The 12,500-nt window shown below is 46.7% G+C and overlaps 3 protein-coding genes across 3 annotated transcripts in view; 2 read left to right on the top strand and 1 right to left on the bottom strand.

Annotated features, from left to right (window-relative positions):
• The window catches only part of bnipl (BCL2 interacting protein like), a 14,616-nt gene extending 10,410 nt beyond the window's left edge, over window positions 1–4,206 (top strand). The window contains exons 9-10 of the mRNA XM_079344604.1: window positions 2,750–2,848; window positions 3,932–4,206. Of these exons, the coding sequence (XP_079200730.1) occupies window positions 2,750–2,848; window positions 3,932–3,956 (124 nt within the window). The 3' untranslated portion in view covers window positions 3,957–4,206. The remainder of the gene's footprint in view (window positions 1–2,749; window positions 2,849–3,931) is intronic.
• Window positions 4,207–6,148: 1,942 nt separating this feature from the next.
• On the bottom strand, window positions 6,149–11,415 carry LOC306824529 (DNA-directed RNA polymerase III subunit RPC7-like). The gene is given in 9 exon segments (XM_079344707.1): window positions 6,149–6,527; window positions 6,529–6,536; window positions 6,970–7,101; window positions 7,367–7,458; window positions 9,047–9,097; window positions 9,182–9,250; window positions 9,391–9,520; window positions 9,631–9,814; window positions 11,219–11,415. Coding segments are annotated over 8 exon segments (678 nt in total). The 5' UTR covers window positions 9,751–9,814; window positions 11,219–11,415; the 3' UTR covers window positions 6,149–6,451.
• An 892-nt stretch (window positions 11,416–12,307) lies between these two features.
• pnp4b (purine nucleoside phosphorylase 4b) overlaps window positions 12,308–12,500 on the top strand; it is a gene marked incomplete at its 5' end in the record, with an annotated part of 6,034 nt that continues 5,841 nt past the window's right edge. Inside the window, one exon of the mRNA XM_079342740.1 lies at window positions 12,308–12,345. Within this exon, the coding sequence (XP_079198866.1) occupies window positions 12,308–12,345 (38 nt within the window). The remainder of the gene's footprint in view (window positions 12,346–12,500) is intronic.

The following is a 12,500-nucleotide window of genomic DNA, read 5'->3' as shown; positions in this document are numbered from 1 at the left end:
CTACCTCCTGTAGTTTAGAGACTGTAGGTACCAGCAGGTCTGATAACTGCAGACTCTACCTCCTGTAGGACATTTAGAGACTGTAGGTACCAGCAGGTCTGATAACTGCAGACTCTACCTGATGTAGTTTAGAGACTGTAGGTACCAGCAGGTCTGATAACTGCAGACTCTACCTCCTGTAGTTTAGAGACTGTAGGTACCAGCAGGTCTGATAACTGCAGACTCTACCTCCTGTAGTTTAGAGACTGTAGGTACCAGCAGGTCTGATAACTGCAGACTCTACCTCCTGTAGGACATTTAGAGACTGTAGGTACCAGCAGGTCTGATAACTGCAGACTCTACCTGATGTAGTTTAGAGACTGTAGGTACCAGCAGGTCTGATAACTGCAGACTCTACCTCCTGTAGTTTAGAGACTGTAGGTACCAGCAGGTCTGATAACTGCAGACTCTACCTCCTGTAGTTTAGAGACTGTAGGTACCAGCAGGTCTGATAACTGCAGACTCTACCTCCTGTAGTTTAGAGACTGTAGGTACCAGCAGGTCTGATAACTGCAGACTCTACCTCCTGTAGTTTAGAGACTGTAGGTACCAGCAGGTCTGATAACTGCAGACTCTACCTCCTGTAGCTTAGAGACTGTAGGTACCAGCAGGTCTGATAACTGCAGACTCTACCTCCTGTAGGACATTTAGAGACTGTAGGTACCAGCAGGTCTGATAACTGCAGACTCTACCTCCTGTAGTTTAGAGACTGTAGGTACCAGCAGGTCTGATAACTGCAGACTCTACCTCCTGTAGTTTAGAGACTGTAGGTACCAGCAGGTCTGATAACTGCAGACTCTACCTCCTGTAGTTTAGAGACTGTAGGTACCAGCAGGTCTGATAACTGCAGACTCTACCTCCTGTAGGACATTTAGAGACTGTAGGTACCAGCAGGTCTGATAACTGCAGACTCTACCTGATGTAGTTTAGAGACTGTAGGTACCAGCAGGTCTGATAACTGCAGACTCTACCTCCTGTAGTTTAGAGACTGTAGGTACCAGCAGGTCTGATAACTGCAGACTCTACCTCCTGTAGTTTAGAGACTGTAGGTACCAGCAGGTCTGATAACTGCAGACTCTACCTCCTGTAGTTTAGAGACTGTAGGTACCAGCAGGTCTGATAACTGCAGACTCTACCTCCTGTAGTTTAGAGACTGTAGGTACCAGCAGGTCTGATAACTGCAGACTCTACCTCCTGTAGTTTAGAGACTGTAGGTACCAGCAGGTCTGATAACTGCAGACTCTACCTCCTGTAGCTTAGAGACTGTAGGTACCAGCAGGTCTGATAACTGCAGACTCTACCTCCTGTAGGACATTTAGAGACTGTAGGTACCAGCAGGTCTGATAACTGCAGACTCTACCTCCTGTAGTTTAGAGACTGTAGGTACCAGCAGGTCTGATAACTGCAGACTCTACCTCCTGTAGTCCATTTAGAGACTGTAGGTACCAGCAGGTCTGATAACTGCAGACTCTACCTCCTGTAGTTTAGAGACTGTAGGTACCAGCAGGTCTGATAACTGCAGACTCTACCTCCTGTAGTTTAGAGACTGTAGGTACCAGCAGGTCTGATAACTGCAGTCTGGGGCCCAGACTACCTCTGTCGCGCTGCCCTTCAGATTCAGGTCCCGTTTCCACGGAGACGCTCTGACAGTAAAACAGTTGAGTATCTGATTGGCCTTTCGTTCACACGGCGTCGGTGTTTCACGGGGTGAAAACGCAAGCTTTTGAATTCGACCTCCAGGGTGGAGTGAAACTGATACGGGGGGGGGGGGGGGGGGGGGAGCGGACTCTCTGGCTGCGATGACCTCACCACACCTCCCCCCCATACATGTGGACATGCACAGTAGTCCAGAACAAACATAAACAACAATGGCGGCTACGTGCTTCAGCAGCTATTCGCGTTGTATAGTCTCTTGTTGTTAAGTTCTACTGCCCACTACTGGCCAGGCGTGAGAACTACATGGTTTTCACTCAGAGACCTGCCGTGGAGACGGTCTGTAGTTTGAATCCGTTTCTGTCACAGCGTCTCCGTGTAAACGGGGCCTCAGGGTCGTCACCTAGCACAGTTGAGACTTCTCTGTAGACGTTGAGCTAGAACATATTATCCCCTGGCGGCCCCGCAGGCCGTGGCCCCGCAGGCTGAAGGGCCGTGGCCCCGCAGGCGGAAGGGCCATGGCCCCGCAGGCGGAAGGGCGGCGGCCCCATGGTTAAGACACCCTGTCGTAGGAGGAGCTGTTTTAGCTTTGGCAGCTAGTTTCCAGCTGTAGTCCCGGGGCCAGTTGTCAGTAGGCAGCCTAAAATGCTTGACATAAACGTTAATAATCTGTCAATCACAGGTAGCCCTTCCCCTAACTCCTCCCTCTTTCTGGTCCCTGTGACTCCAAAGGGACCAGGATGTACTCAATGAACACCATGCTGTGTTGAAGAAGACATCAAAGTTGAGATTCAGACCATAAAGTTGTTAGGTAAATGAAATAAACCAGCTGAAGAACATTTTATCATAGACTTCTGTGTAATCAGACTATAAGGTGTCGCCCCCTGCTGGACAGTAGAAAGACTGCAGGTTAAAGACACTAACGTATCAGCTGCACTGTCTGAAAACATCCCATTCTTCTTAAACAACAACAATAGAGTTCAGGTTCCACACTAATGAGCAGCAGCAGGACTGAGGAAGTTCTTTAATTGGTCCTTTGACTCTTTGTGGTTCTCAGTGAGAAGTTTGGTAGAAAAATCCGCTTCATCCAGAGTCTGCACGACCTGTCAGAGTTCATCCCTACGGACAGACTACAGATCCCCGAGGCCATACGCCAGTAAGAACCCCGCTCTACTGTGGTTCTTCTTTGGTTCTGCTGTGGTTCTAATCACTGTACTGTGCTTGCAATCACTCTACTGTGGTTCTAATGTGTTTCTGCTGTGGTTCTAATAACCCTGTAAAGTCCTACTGACTTTACTGTGGTTCTACTGTGAATCTAATCACTCTACTGTGGTTCTGATCAATCCACTGTGGTTCTACTGTGGTTCTAATCACTCTACTGTAGTTCTACTGTGGTTCTAATCAGTCTACTGTGGTTCTGATCAGTCCACTGTGGTTCTAGTCAGTCTACTGTGGTTCTAATCAGTCTACTGTGGTTCTGATCAGTCCACTGTGGTTCTAGTCAGTCTACTGTGGTTCTAATCAGTCTACTGTGGTTCTGATCAGTCCACTGTGGTTCTAGTCAGTCTACTGTGGTTCTAATCTGTCTACTGTGGTTCTGATCAGTCCACTGGGATTCTACTGTGGTTCTAATCACTCTACTGTAGTTCTACTGTGGTTCTAATCGGTCTACTGTGGTTCTGATCAGTCCACTGTGGTTCTAGTCAGTCTACTGTGGTTCTAATCACTCTACTGTGGTTCTGATCAGTCCACTGTGATTCTACTGTGGTTCTAATCACTCTACTGTAGTTCTACTGTGGTTCTAATCAGTCTACTGTGGTTCTGATCAGTCCACTGTGGTTCTAGTCAGTCTACTGTGGTTCTAATCAGTCTACTGTGGTTCTGATCAGTCCACTGTGGTTCTACTGTGATTAGAATTCTACTGTGATTAGAACTACAGTAGACTGATTAGAACCAGTCTACTGTAGTTCTACTGTGGTTCTAATCAGTCTACTGTGGTTCTACTGGCTTTAGTGGGGTTCTATTGGGGTTTCACAGTTCTTCTGTTGGCTTTTCTGTCGTTTCATTGTTGGTCTACTGACTTTACGAAGGTTTTACTGTGTTTCTACTGAATCTACTTCGGTTCTACCTGCTGTGGTTCTACCTGCTGTGGTTCTACCTGCTGTGGTTCCACTGACAGCCTGTTGTTCTCTCTGTTAGTGGTTCTTCTGTGTGTTAATCTAATGCTCTGTTTCTGCAGGTTTGATGAAAAGCTGAACAGGTGACGATGTCAGAAGTCAGCAGACTGGATGGACCCTAAAGGTCAAAGGTTATAGGGAGCTCCTGGGCCTGATGACCTTTGACATCGGGGCTGTACAGAGCGATTTATTTATACTGTCTCTTTAAAGGGGTGGGGGGGTTTAGATTTTTATTTTTTTATTCAGTCAGTCTCCCCTCCACAAACTGTTGGAGTCCTTTACCTGTTGTCGATGCTGCTTGGCTCCGCCCCAGAGTGGATCAGAGGGAGGTCACTGTTCTTATGCTTCCTTTTGTTTTAAAGTCACTTTTCTTCTACTTTCATATTAATGAAAATACATCTTTAAACCATTCCACCAGTTTGGACCTGTGACATTCTGATTAAACATGAAATGAACAGACTTCATGAGCAGCTGTTTTCTCTTCCTTCGCTCTCCTGATCATATTCTCTGCGTGTCCACATGAAGATGGAGGTTATACATCGAGAGGGTTAAAGTAGGAGGAGCCTGTTGCCGTGGTGAATCGTAGAATCAGGGCTCCATTAATGTTGGCTTTTTATCTCATGGTGCACATGCTGAACTTACTCAGAGTTAATGGGGGAGAATTGGTGCCTTGCTCAAGGGTACCTCTGCACCTCTCCAGCTACCAAACAATTTTCCAGATTTGGTCCACACCAGGACTTGAACCAGCAACCCTTTGACTCCCAACCCAAGTCCCTACGGACTAAGCTTCTGCCGTCCCCTGAAACGGGTCCCAGGTGAAGCTGCGTTTGTCTGTGGTCATGTGACGCTGCAGGTCGCAGAACGTTCTCCATGATTCATGTTAATAAGATTTAATTTAAGGAGTCTGGGCTGTTTATCTTTTATCTTACTGTCATCAGTGTGTGTGTGGTCACAGCACACTCTGGTGGAGATCAGAGGAACTGCAGCTTCTCACTCTGAAGTACCAGCTCAATGGACTTAACTTGATGCACTACCAAGAACCTGCAATAAACCAGGACCAGGACAAGAGACAGGAAGACCAGTACCAGGACAAGAGACAGGAAGACCAGGACAAGAGACAGGAAGACCAGTACCAGGACAAGAGACAGGAAGACCAGTACCAGGACAAGAGACAGGAAGACCAGGACAAGAGACAGGAAGACCAGTACCAGGACAAGAGACAGGAAGACCAGTACCAGGACAAGAGACAGGAAGACCAGGACAAGAGACAGGAAGACCAGTACCAGGACAAGAGACAGGAAGACCAGTACCAGGACAAGAGACAGGAAGACCAGTACCAGGACAAGAGAGAGGAAGACCAGTACCAGGACAAGAGACAGGAAGACCAGTACCAGGACAAGAGACAGGAAGACCAGTACCAGGACAAGAGAGAGGAAGACCAGTACCAGGACAAGAGAGAGGAAGACCAGCACCAGGACAAGAGAGAGGAAGACCAGTACCAGGACAAGAGACAGGAAGACCAGTACCAGGACAAGAGAGAGGAAGACCAGTACCAGGACAAGAGACAGGAAGACCAGTACCAGGACAAGAGAGAAGAAGACCAGTACCAGGACAAGAGACAGGAAGACCAGTACCAGGACAAGAGAGAGGAAGACCAGCACCAGGACAAGAGAGAGGAAGACCAGTACCAGGACAAGAGAGAGGAAGACCAGTACCAGGACAAGAGACAGGAAGACCAGGACAAGCGACAGGAAGACCAGTACCAGGACAAGAGACAGGAAGACCAGTACCAGGACAGTATTTAGAATGGCGGCCCTCACAGAAGGGCAGACTAAGTGGAAGTGATAAAGCGGGTCGCTCGTACTCACAGGTTGGTGAACGAGTGAAGAAACAGGATTCAGTATCAGGACTCCTGGAAGCATCAACACAAACCATCCAAACAATGTCGACTATCAGTGTTTTATAGCTGTGCTGTGATTGGCTGCGTGGTGGAAGTGTTTTATAGCTGTGCTGTGATTGGCTGCGTGGTGGAAGTGTTTTATAGCTGTGCTGTGATTGGCTGCGTGGTGGAAGTGTTTTATAGCTGTGCTGTGATTGGCTGCGTGGTGGAAGTGTTTTATAGCTGTGCTGTGATTGGCTGCGTGGTGGAAGTGTTTTATAGCTGTGCTGTGATTGGCTGCGTGGTGGAAGTGTTTTGGAGGACGTAGTGTGTGAGTGTATTATTGTATTTTGAAAATGTTCATCACGATGGTAAAAAACTGTAACAGATAATGAACACCTTTGATTCAATTTGTTGTACTTTTTATTTTTTTCATTTTCTTTATAAAAACAATAAAATTGATAAAACAAGTAGAAACTTTTAAAAACACTTTTAAAGGTGAATAACAATAATTTGTCTGTTTTAAACAAAAACTTTTTTTTAAACAAACAGCTGATGGACGGATCCTCCACACACACACACACACACACACACACACACACACACACACACACACACACACACACACACACACACACACACACACACACACACACACACACACACACACACACACACACACACACACACACACACTGCTGTTTCAGTAAATAGCCTCGTCCATGTTGTCGTCACTGTCACCTCCAAACTCCTCCCCGTTATCAAAGTACGACATGATGGTCCGTCTCCTACACACACACACACACACACACACACACACACAGTAAAACTCTGTGAGAGGGTAAACACTTTTCCTGACCACGCCCCCTCCGTCGGGTTGGAACATGGTGGAGGAGTCACAGAATCACTTCCATGATTCCCCAGCAGCCTAAAGGTGAGCTTGTTGTTGTTCTGAGAGTGGAACATTCTGAGTGATCAGCTTTATATTACACATTTCACTTTCACAGCTGCAGGAGTTACATCACATATATTGATAAGAACGTTTATAAATCTATAATCGATGCACTGTACGGGCCTCAGTCCTTCGGTCCAAACTGAACCTCCTCCTCACAGATTCATGGACTCCTGAGCTCTGGACCTGCAGAGGACCTCCTGCTCGTCCCACATACCTGAGACATGTGTCGGACTTCACTGTTTTGTGTTAATAAGAAGAAGACTCACCTCCTCGAACTCCTCTTCATCATACTCCTCCTCTCCATCAGCCTCCTCTTCCTCCTGTTTCTTCTTCTTCTCCTCACTCTGCTCCTCCTCCTCCTCCCCCGAGCTCCCCCGCTCCTCCTTCTTCTCCAGGGTCTGCCACCACACACACACACACACACACACACACACACACACACACACACACACACACACACACACACACACACACACACACACACACACACACACACACACACACACACACACACACACACACACACACACACACACACATCAAGGTGGAAGTACAACACAAAAGACGCTTCAGGAAACATGACACAGTTTAAGGTGGAAATGTCTGAGGTCCAGTCTGGACTCTGTGGACAGGAAGTAGACCTGCTTCAGGAGTTTGTCTTACCTCCAGTTTAAGCAGAACCTCCTCTTTCTCCTTCACTTGTTTCTTCTTCTGAGACATCTGAACTCTGTCAGATCGACTGACTGCTGAGACACCTGACAGACAAAGAGCAGGGCACGATGAGTCAATCACTGGGACTCCTGACAGACAAAGAGCAGGGCACGATGAGTCAATCACTGGGACTCCTGACAGACAAAGAGCAGGGCACGATGAGTCAATCACTGGGACTCCTGACAGACAAAGAGCAGGGCACGATGAGTCAATCACTGGGACTCCTGACAGACAAAGAGCAGGGCACGATGAGTCAATCACTGGGACTCCTGACAGACAAAGAGCAGGGCACGATGAGTCAATCACTGAGACACCTGACAGACAAAGAGCAGGGCACGATGAGTCAATCACTGAGACACCTGACAGACAAAGAGCAGGGCACGATGAGTCAATCACTGGGACTCCTGACAGACAAAGAGCAGGGCACGATGAGTCAATCACTGAGACACCTGACAGACAAAGAGCAGGGCACGATGAGTCAATCACTGAGACACCTGACAGACAAAGAGCAGGGCACGATGAGTCAATCACTGAGACGCCTGACAGACACAGAGCAGGGCACGAACACACACAACACTCCACACACCTGTGTATATGCAGTGTAAAAGAGTATATGCAGTGTGTGTGTGCAGAGTGTGGATACAGTGTGTGTGCAGTGTGCATACAGTGTGTGTACAGTCTGTATGCAGTGTGTGTGCAGTGTGCATACAGTGTGTGTGCAGTGTGTGTACAGTCTGTATGCAGTGTGTGTGCAGTGTGCATACAGTGTGTGTGCAGTCTGTATGCAGTGTGTGTGCAGTGTGCATACAGTGTGTGTGCAGTGTGTGTACAGTCTGTATGCAGTGTGTGTGCAGTGTGCATACAGTGTGTGGATTCAGTGTGTATGCAGTGTGTGGATACAGTGTGTGTGTGCAGTGTGCATACAGTGTGTGGATACAGTCTGTATGCAGTGTGTGGATACAGTCTGTATGCAGTGTGTGGATACAGTGTGTGCAGTGTGTATGCAGTGTGTGGATACAGTGTGTGTGCAGTGTGTGGATACAGTCTGTATGCAGTGTGTGGATACAGTGTGTGTGCAGTGTGTGATACAGTCTGTATGCAGTGTGTGGATACAGTGTGTGCAGTGTGTATGCAGTGTGTGGATACAGTGTGTGTGCAGTGTGGATTCAGTGTGTATGCAGTGTGCATACAGTGTGTATGCAGTGTGCATACAGTGTGTATGCAGTGTGCATACAGTGTGTGGATACAGTCTGTATGCAGTGTGGATACAGTCTGTATGGAGTGTGTGGATACAGTCTGTATGCAGTGTGTGGATACAGTGTGTGTGTGCAGTGTGCATACAGTGTGTGCAGTGTGTATGCAGTGTGTGGATTCAGTGTGTATGCAGTGTGTATGCAGTCTGTATGCAGCGTGTGGATTCAGTGTGTATGCAGTGTATGCAATGTGTCTGCAGTATCTTCCAGATCACTCCACATCTGGAAACATAGGAGAGCCTGATCTCTCTCTCTCTCTGTGTGTGTGTGTGTGTGTGTGTGTGTGTGTGTGTGTGTGTGTGTGTGTGTGTGTGTGTGTGTGTGTGTGTGTGTGTGTGTGTGTGTGTGTGTGTGTGTGTGTGTGTGTGTGTACACTCACGGTCTGTAGTTGGTCTCCTGACTCTGAGTTCTTTAGGATATCTCCTCCAGTCTGAAACAACAAGAAGACTGGATATACATAACTGTGAAGATGTAGATGATGAAGATGATGATGAAGATGACGACAGAGTCTAACCTGGAGTCCAGTCCATGAGGGCGTCGCTCTGCTCACTGCTGTGATATTTATCAGAGTATCTCTCCACATCTGGAAACATAGGAGAGCCTGATCAGTGTGTGTGTGTGTGCGTGTGTGCGTGTGTGTGTGTGTGTGTGTGTGTGTGTGTGTGTGTGTGTGTGTGTGTGTGTGTGTGTGTGTGTGTGTGTGTGTGTGTGTCTGTGTCTGACCTCTGACAGCTACAGCTGGTTGGATGAAGCTGGGCAGACTCTTCATGGCTCCTCTGAATTCTTGTTTCAGTGCTAACAGATACTCCGCCTCCTCCCCACCTGTCAGGGGGAGGGGCTTCTGCTCCATCGCCTGCACAACACACACAGGCAACTACAGTTCCCAACATGCACTGCTCTGTGTACCTGCATGAGTATCTGTGTGTGTGTGTGTGTGTGTGTGTGTGTGTGTGTGAGTCTCACAGGATACACAGGTGTGGGTTGTTGGATGGATGGGGGTAAACTGTCTCCTTTGTTGATGCCGACGGCCTCCACGCTGAAAGTCATCAACCTGCGGCCCCGCCCCCGGCCTCGTCCCGCCATCACTTCCTGAACCACAGAGACTCACAGACAGGTGAGACCAGATGGTTGGAAGAGAATCTGAATCCTGACAGGTGAAAGAGAGATTAGAATAAAACTTTATTGTTCTCCTGAGCAGAACAGAAACAGACAGGAAGTCTGTTCTTCATACTTTAGAACCCGTGATAAACATGGAGGCAGATCTTTAAGCACACACCGACTTCAGCTCTTTCACTTCAGAGGACAGAGATGAGGAAAGAACATTAGAGACACGTTTTCTTTTATTGTGGTCATTAAAAAAAAAAAGAACTTAAATGATCAAACATATTTTTATTTCACATACACTTCCTCCAGCTGTATGTGAACCAATCAGCACAGAGTATCTCCTGAATCCGCTCTAAAGTTTATACTTCTGTGTCGCATCTGTTAACGTGACCCTACGCAGTGACCCTACGCAGTGACCCTACGCAGTGACCCTACGCAGTGACCCTACGCAGTGACCCTACGCAGTGGCCCTACGCAGTGACCCTACGCAGTGACCCTACGCAGTGACCCTACGCAGTGACCCTACGCAGTGACCCTACGCAGTGACCCTACGCAGTGACCTTACGCAGTGGCCCTACGCAGTGACCCTACGCAGTGACCCTACGCAGTGACCTTACGCAGTGACCCTACGCAGTGACCTTACGCAGTGACCCTACGCAGTGACCTTACGCAGTGACCCTACGCAGTGACCCTACGCAGTGACCTTACGCAGTGACCCTACGCAGTGACCCTACGCAGTGACCTTACGCAGTGACCTTACGCAGTGACCCTACGCAGTGACCCTACGTGCACCTCAAAATCCTGCCTACGCGTCGACGCGAACCGCGAGGGCTGTGATTGGTCCGCTAAGAACGTCATTTCCAGCAGTTACTTTTCCGGTCACAACAGAAATATTAGAAGACTGTAAACGGCACAGAAAAACGGCCCTCTGGAAAGAGGTGAAAACGCATGTCTTCATCCGGGTTCCTCAGTGAGCCATCGAGTGTTTGAAATTCACCCGTTTTAAGCCTCAACTGGTTTAGTTGTCGGACACACACTACGTCTCGCCACTGCCCCCTATCGGCTTGGCGGTGAATTGCTGAGCAACACGTTCCCTCGACACAGGACTACGAACACTGAACGAGGACGTAGAAGTATAGCTTAAGTTCCCTCCTGTCCTGTAGTTTATAAAGCTTTAGTCTTTATATGAACAGACTTAAAGATGTATCACTGCAGCACTTTAAACTTTAATAAACACTTCTGACAATCAAATCAAACTAACAAAACTTTATTATAACTTTAACTCTTATAAACCATCATATAACACTGAAATACCTTCAAACCCGACATCAGTGAACTGGGTCGGTTTAGGTCAATTATTACTCTATGGAGCAACTTAGCACGGTTAGCTCTGTTAGCACGGTTAGCTCTGTTAGCAAGGTTAGCTCTGTTAGCATGTTTCTCTCACCGTCAGTGTGTCCGAACAGGTGAACCAGGTGAGCCAGGTGAGCCCTGGCGCTGAATAAAACACAGCGGAGCACCTTCACATCTCGAAAACATCATTGTTTACATCCACCAGCGCGCCATTTTCTTCTTCTTCTTCGTGCTTTCTTTTTTAACAGCTAGCCAAACACGACGAGTAGCCCAGCGCCCTCTATCGGACAGGAGTGTAGAACATGAGGGTAATTATAAAACCATTTTATCTCTGTTTGATCCACATGGTCCTCTGTTCTTCTTTCTTTATTGTCTGATGTAGTTATTCTTTTTTAGTTAAGTGTTTATCTTAGTTTACAGGTTGTTTGTGTTTATCTATTTTAGGTAAGTGTTTATCTTAGTTTACAGGTTGTTTGTGTTTATCTATTTTAGGTTGTTTATTTTAGTTTAGGGGTTGTTTGTGTTTGTTTATTTTAGGTTGTTTATTTTAGTTTAGGGGTTGTTTGTGTTTGTTTATTTTAGTTTAGGGGTTGTTTGTGTTTGTTTATTTTAGGTTGTTTATTTTAGTTTAGGGGTTGTTTGTGTTTGTTTATTTTAGTTTAGGGGTTGTTTGTGTTTGTTTATTTTAGTTTAGGGGTTGTTTGTGTTTGTTTATTTTAGGTTGTTTATTTTAGTTTCGGGGTTGTTTGTGTTTGTTTATTTTAGTTTAGGGGTTGTTTGTGTTTGTTTATTTTAGTTTAGGGGTTGTTTGTGTTTGTTTATTTTAGGTTGTTTATGTTAGTGGAGGGTTTTCTGTGCTTGTTTATTTGTGAAGTCTGCAGCACGTATGAATCCATCTGTTGATAGATGCACTCTCCCTGGAACCTTCAGAATATTCCTTCTACTGTTCATGGGCTGTTTGTACCTGCTTTCATATCAGTGTAGTATTCTCTGCTTATGCTGATGATTGTTTAATTAAGACATCAACAAGATGTCGACATATTTATATGTTTTATTGTATTGTTTATGTATTCTGTGACTGCAGATTGAAATCTGATATGAAGCGTTTCTTCTCTGTGAGGTTAATGATATTTTGTACATGGCCTCTGACAACTAAACAAACTAAACTAAGCCCTTGCTGCTGATGAGTGTGAAAGCCTCCCTGTGCTCCCTCAAAACCTGGTCTGGAGAAGACTTCAAATATTTAGGACTCTTTAGGACAAGAAGACGTGGTCAAAAAGAACTGGGAACTGGGAGAGCAGGTTGGCTAACCCCAACATCGTACAGAGGAAGGGTTTTGGTTTTAAACAAACTGGAAGCCTCTTTACTGGGGCAGC

The sequence above is a fragment of the Symphodus melops genome (assembly GCF_947650265.1).
Source record: "Symphodus melops genome assembly, chromosome: 5".
NCBI lineage: Eukaryota > Metazoa > Chordata > Actinopteri > Labriformes > Labridae > Symphodus > Symphodus melops.
Note: the sequence above shows the minus strand (reverse complement) of the source record. Positions and strands in the feature narration are given on the sequence as shown.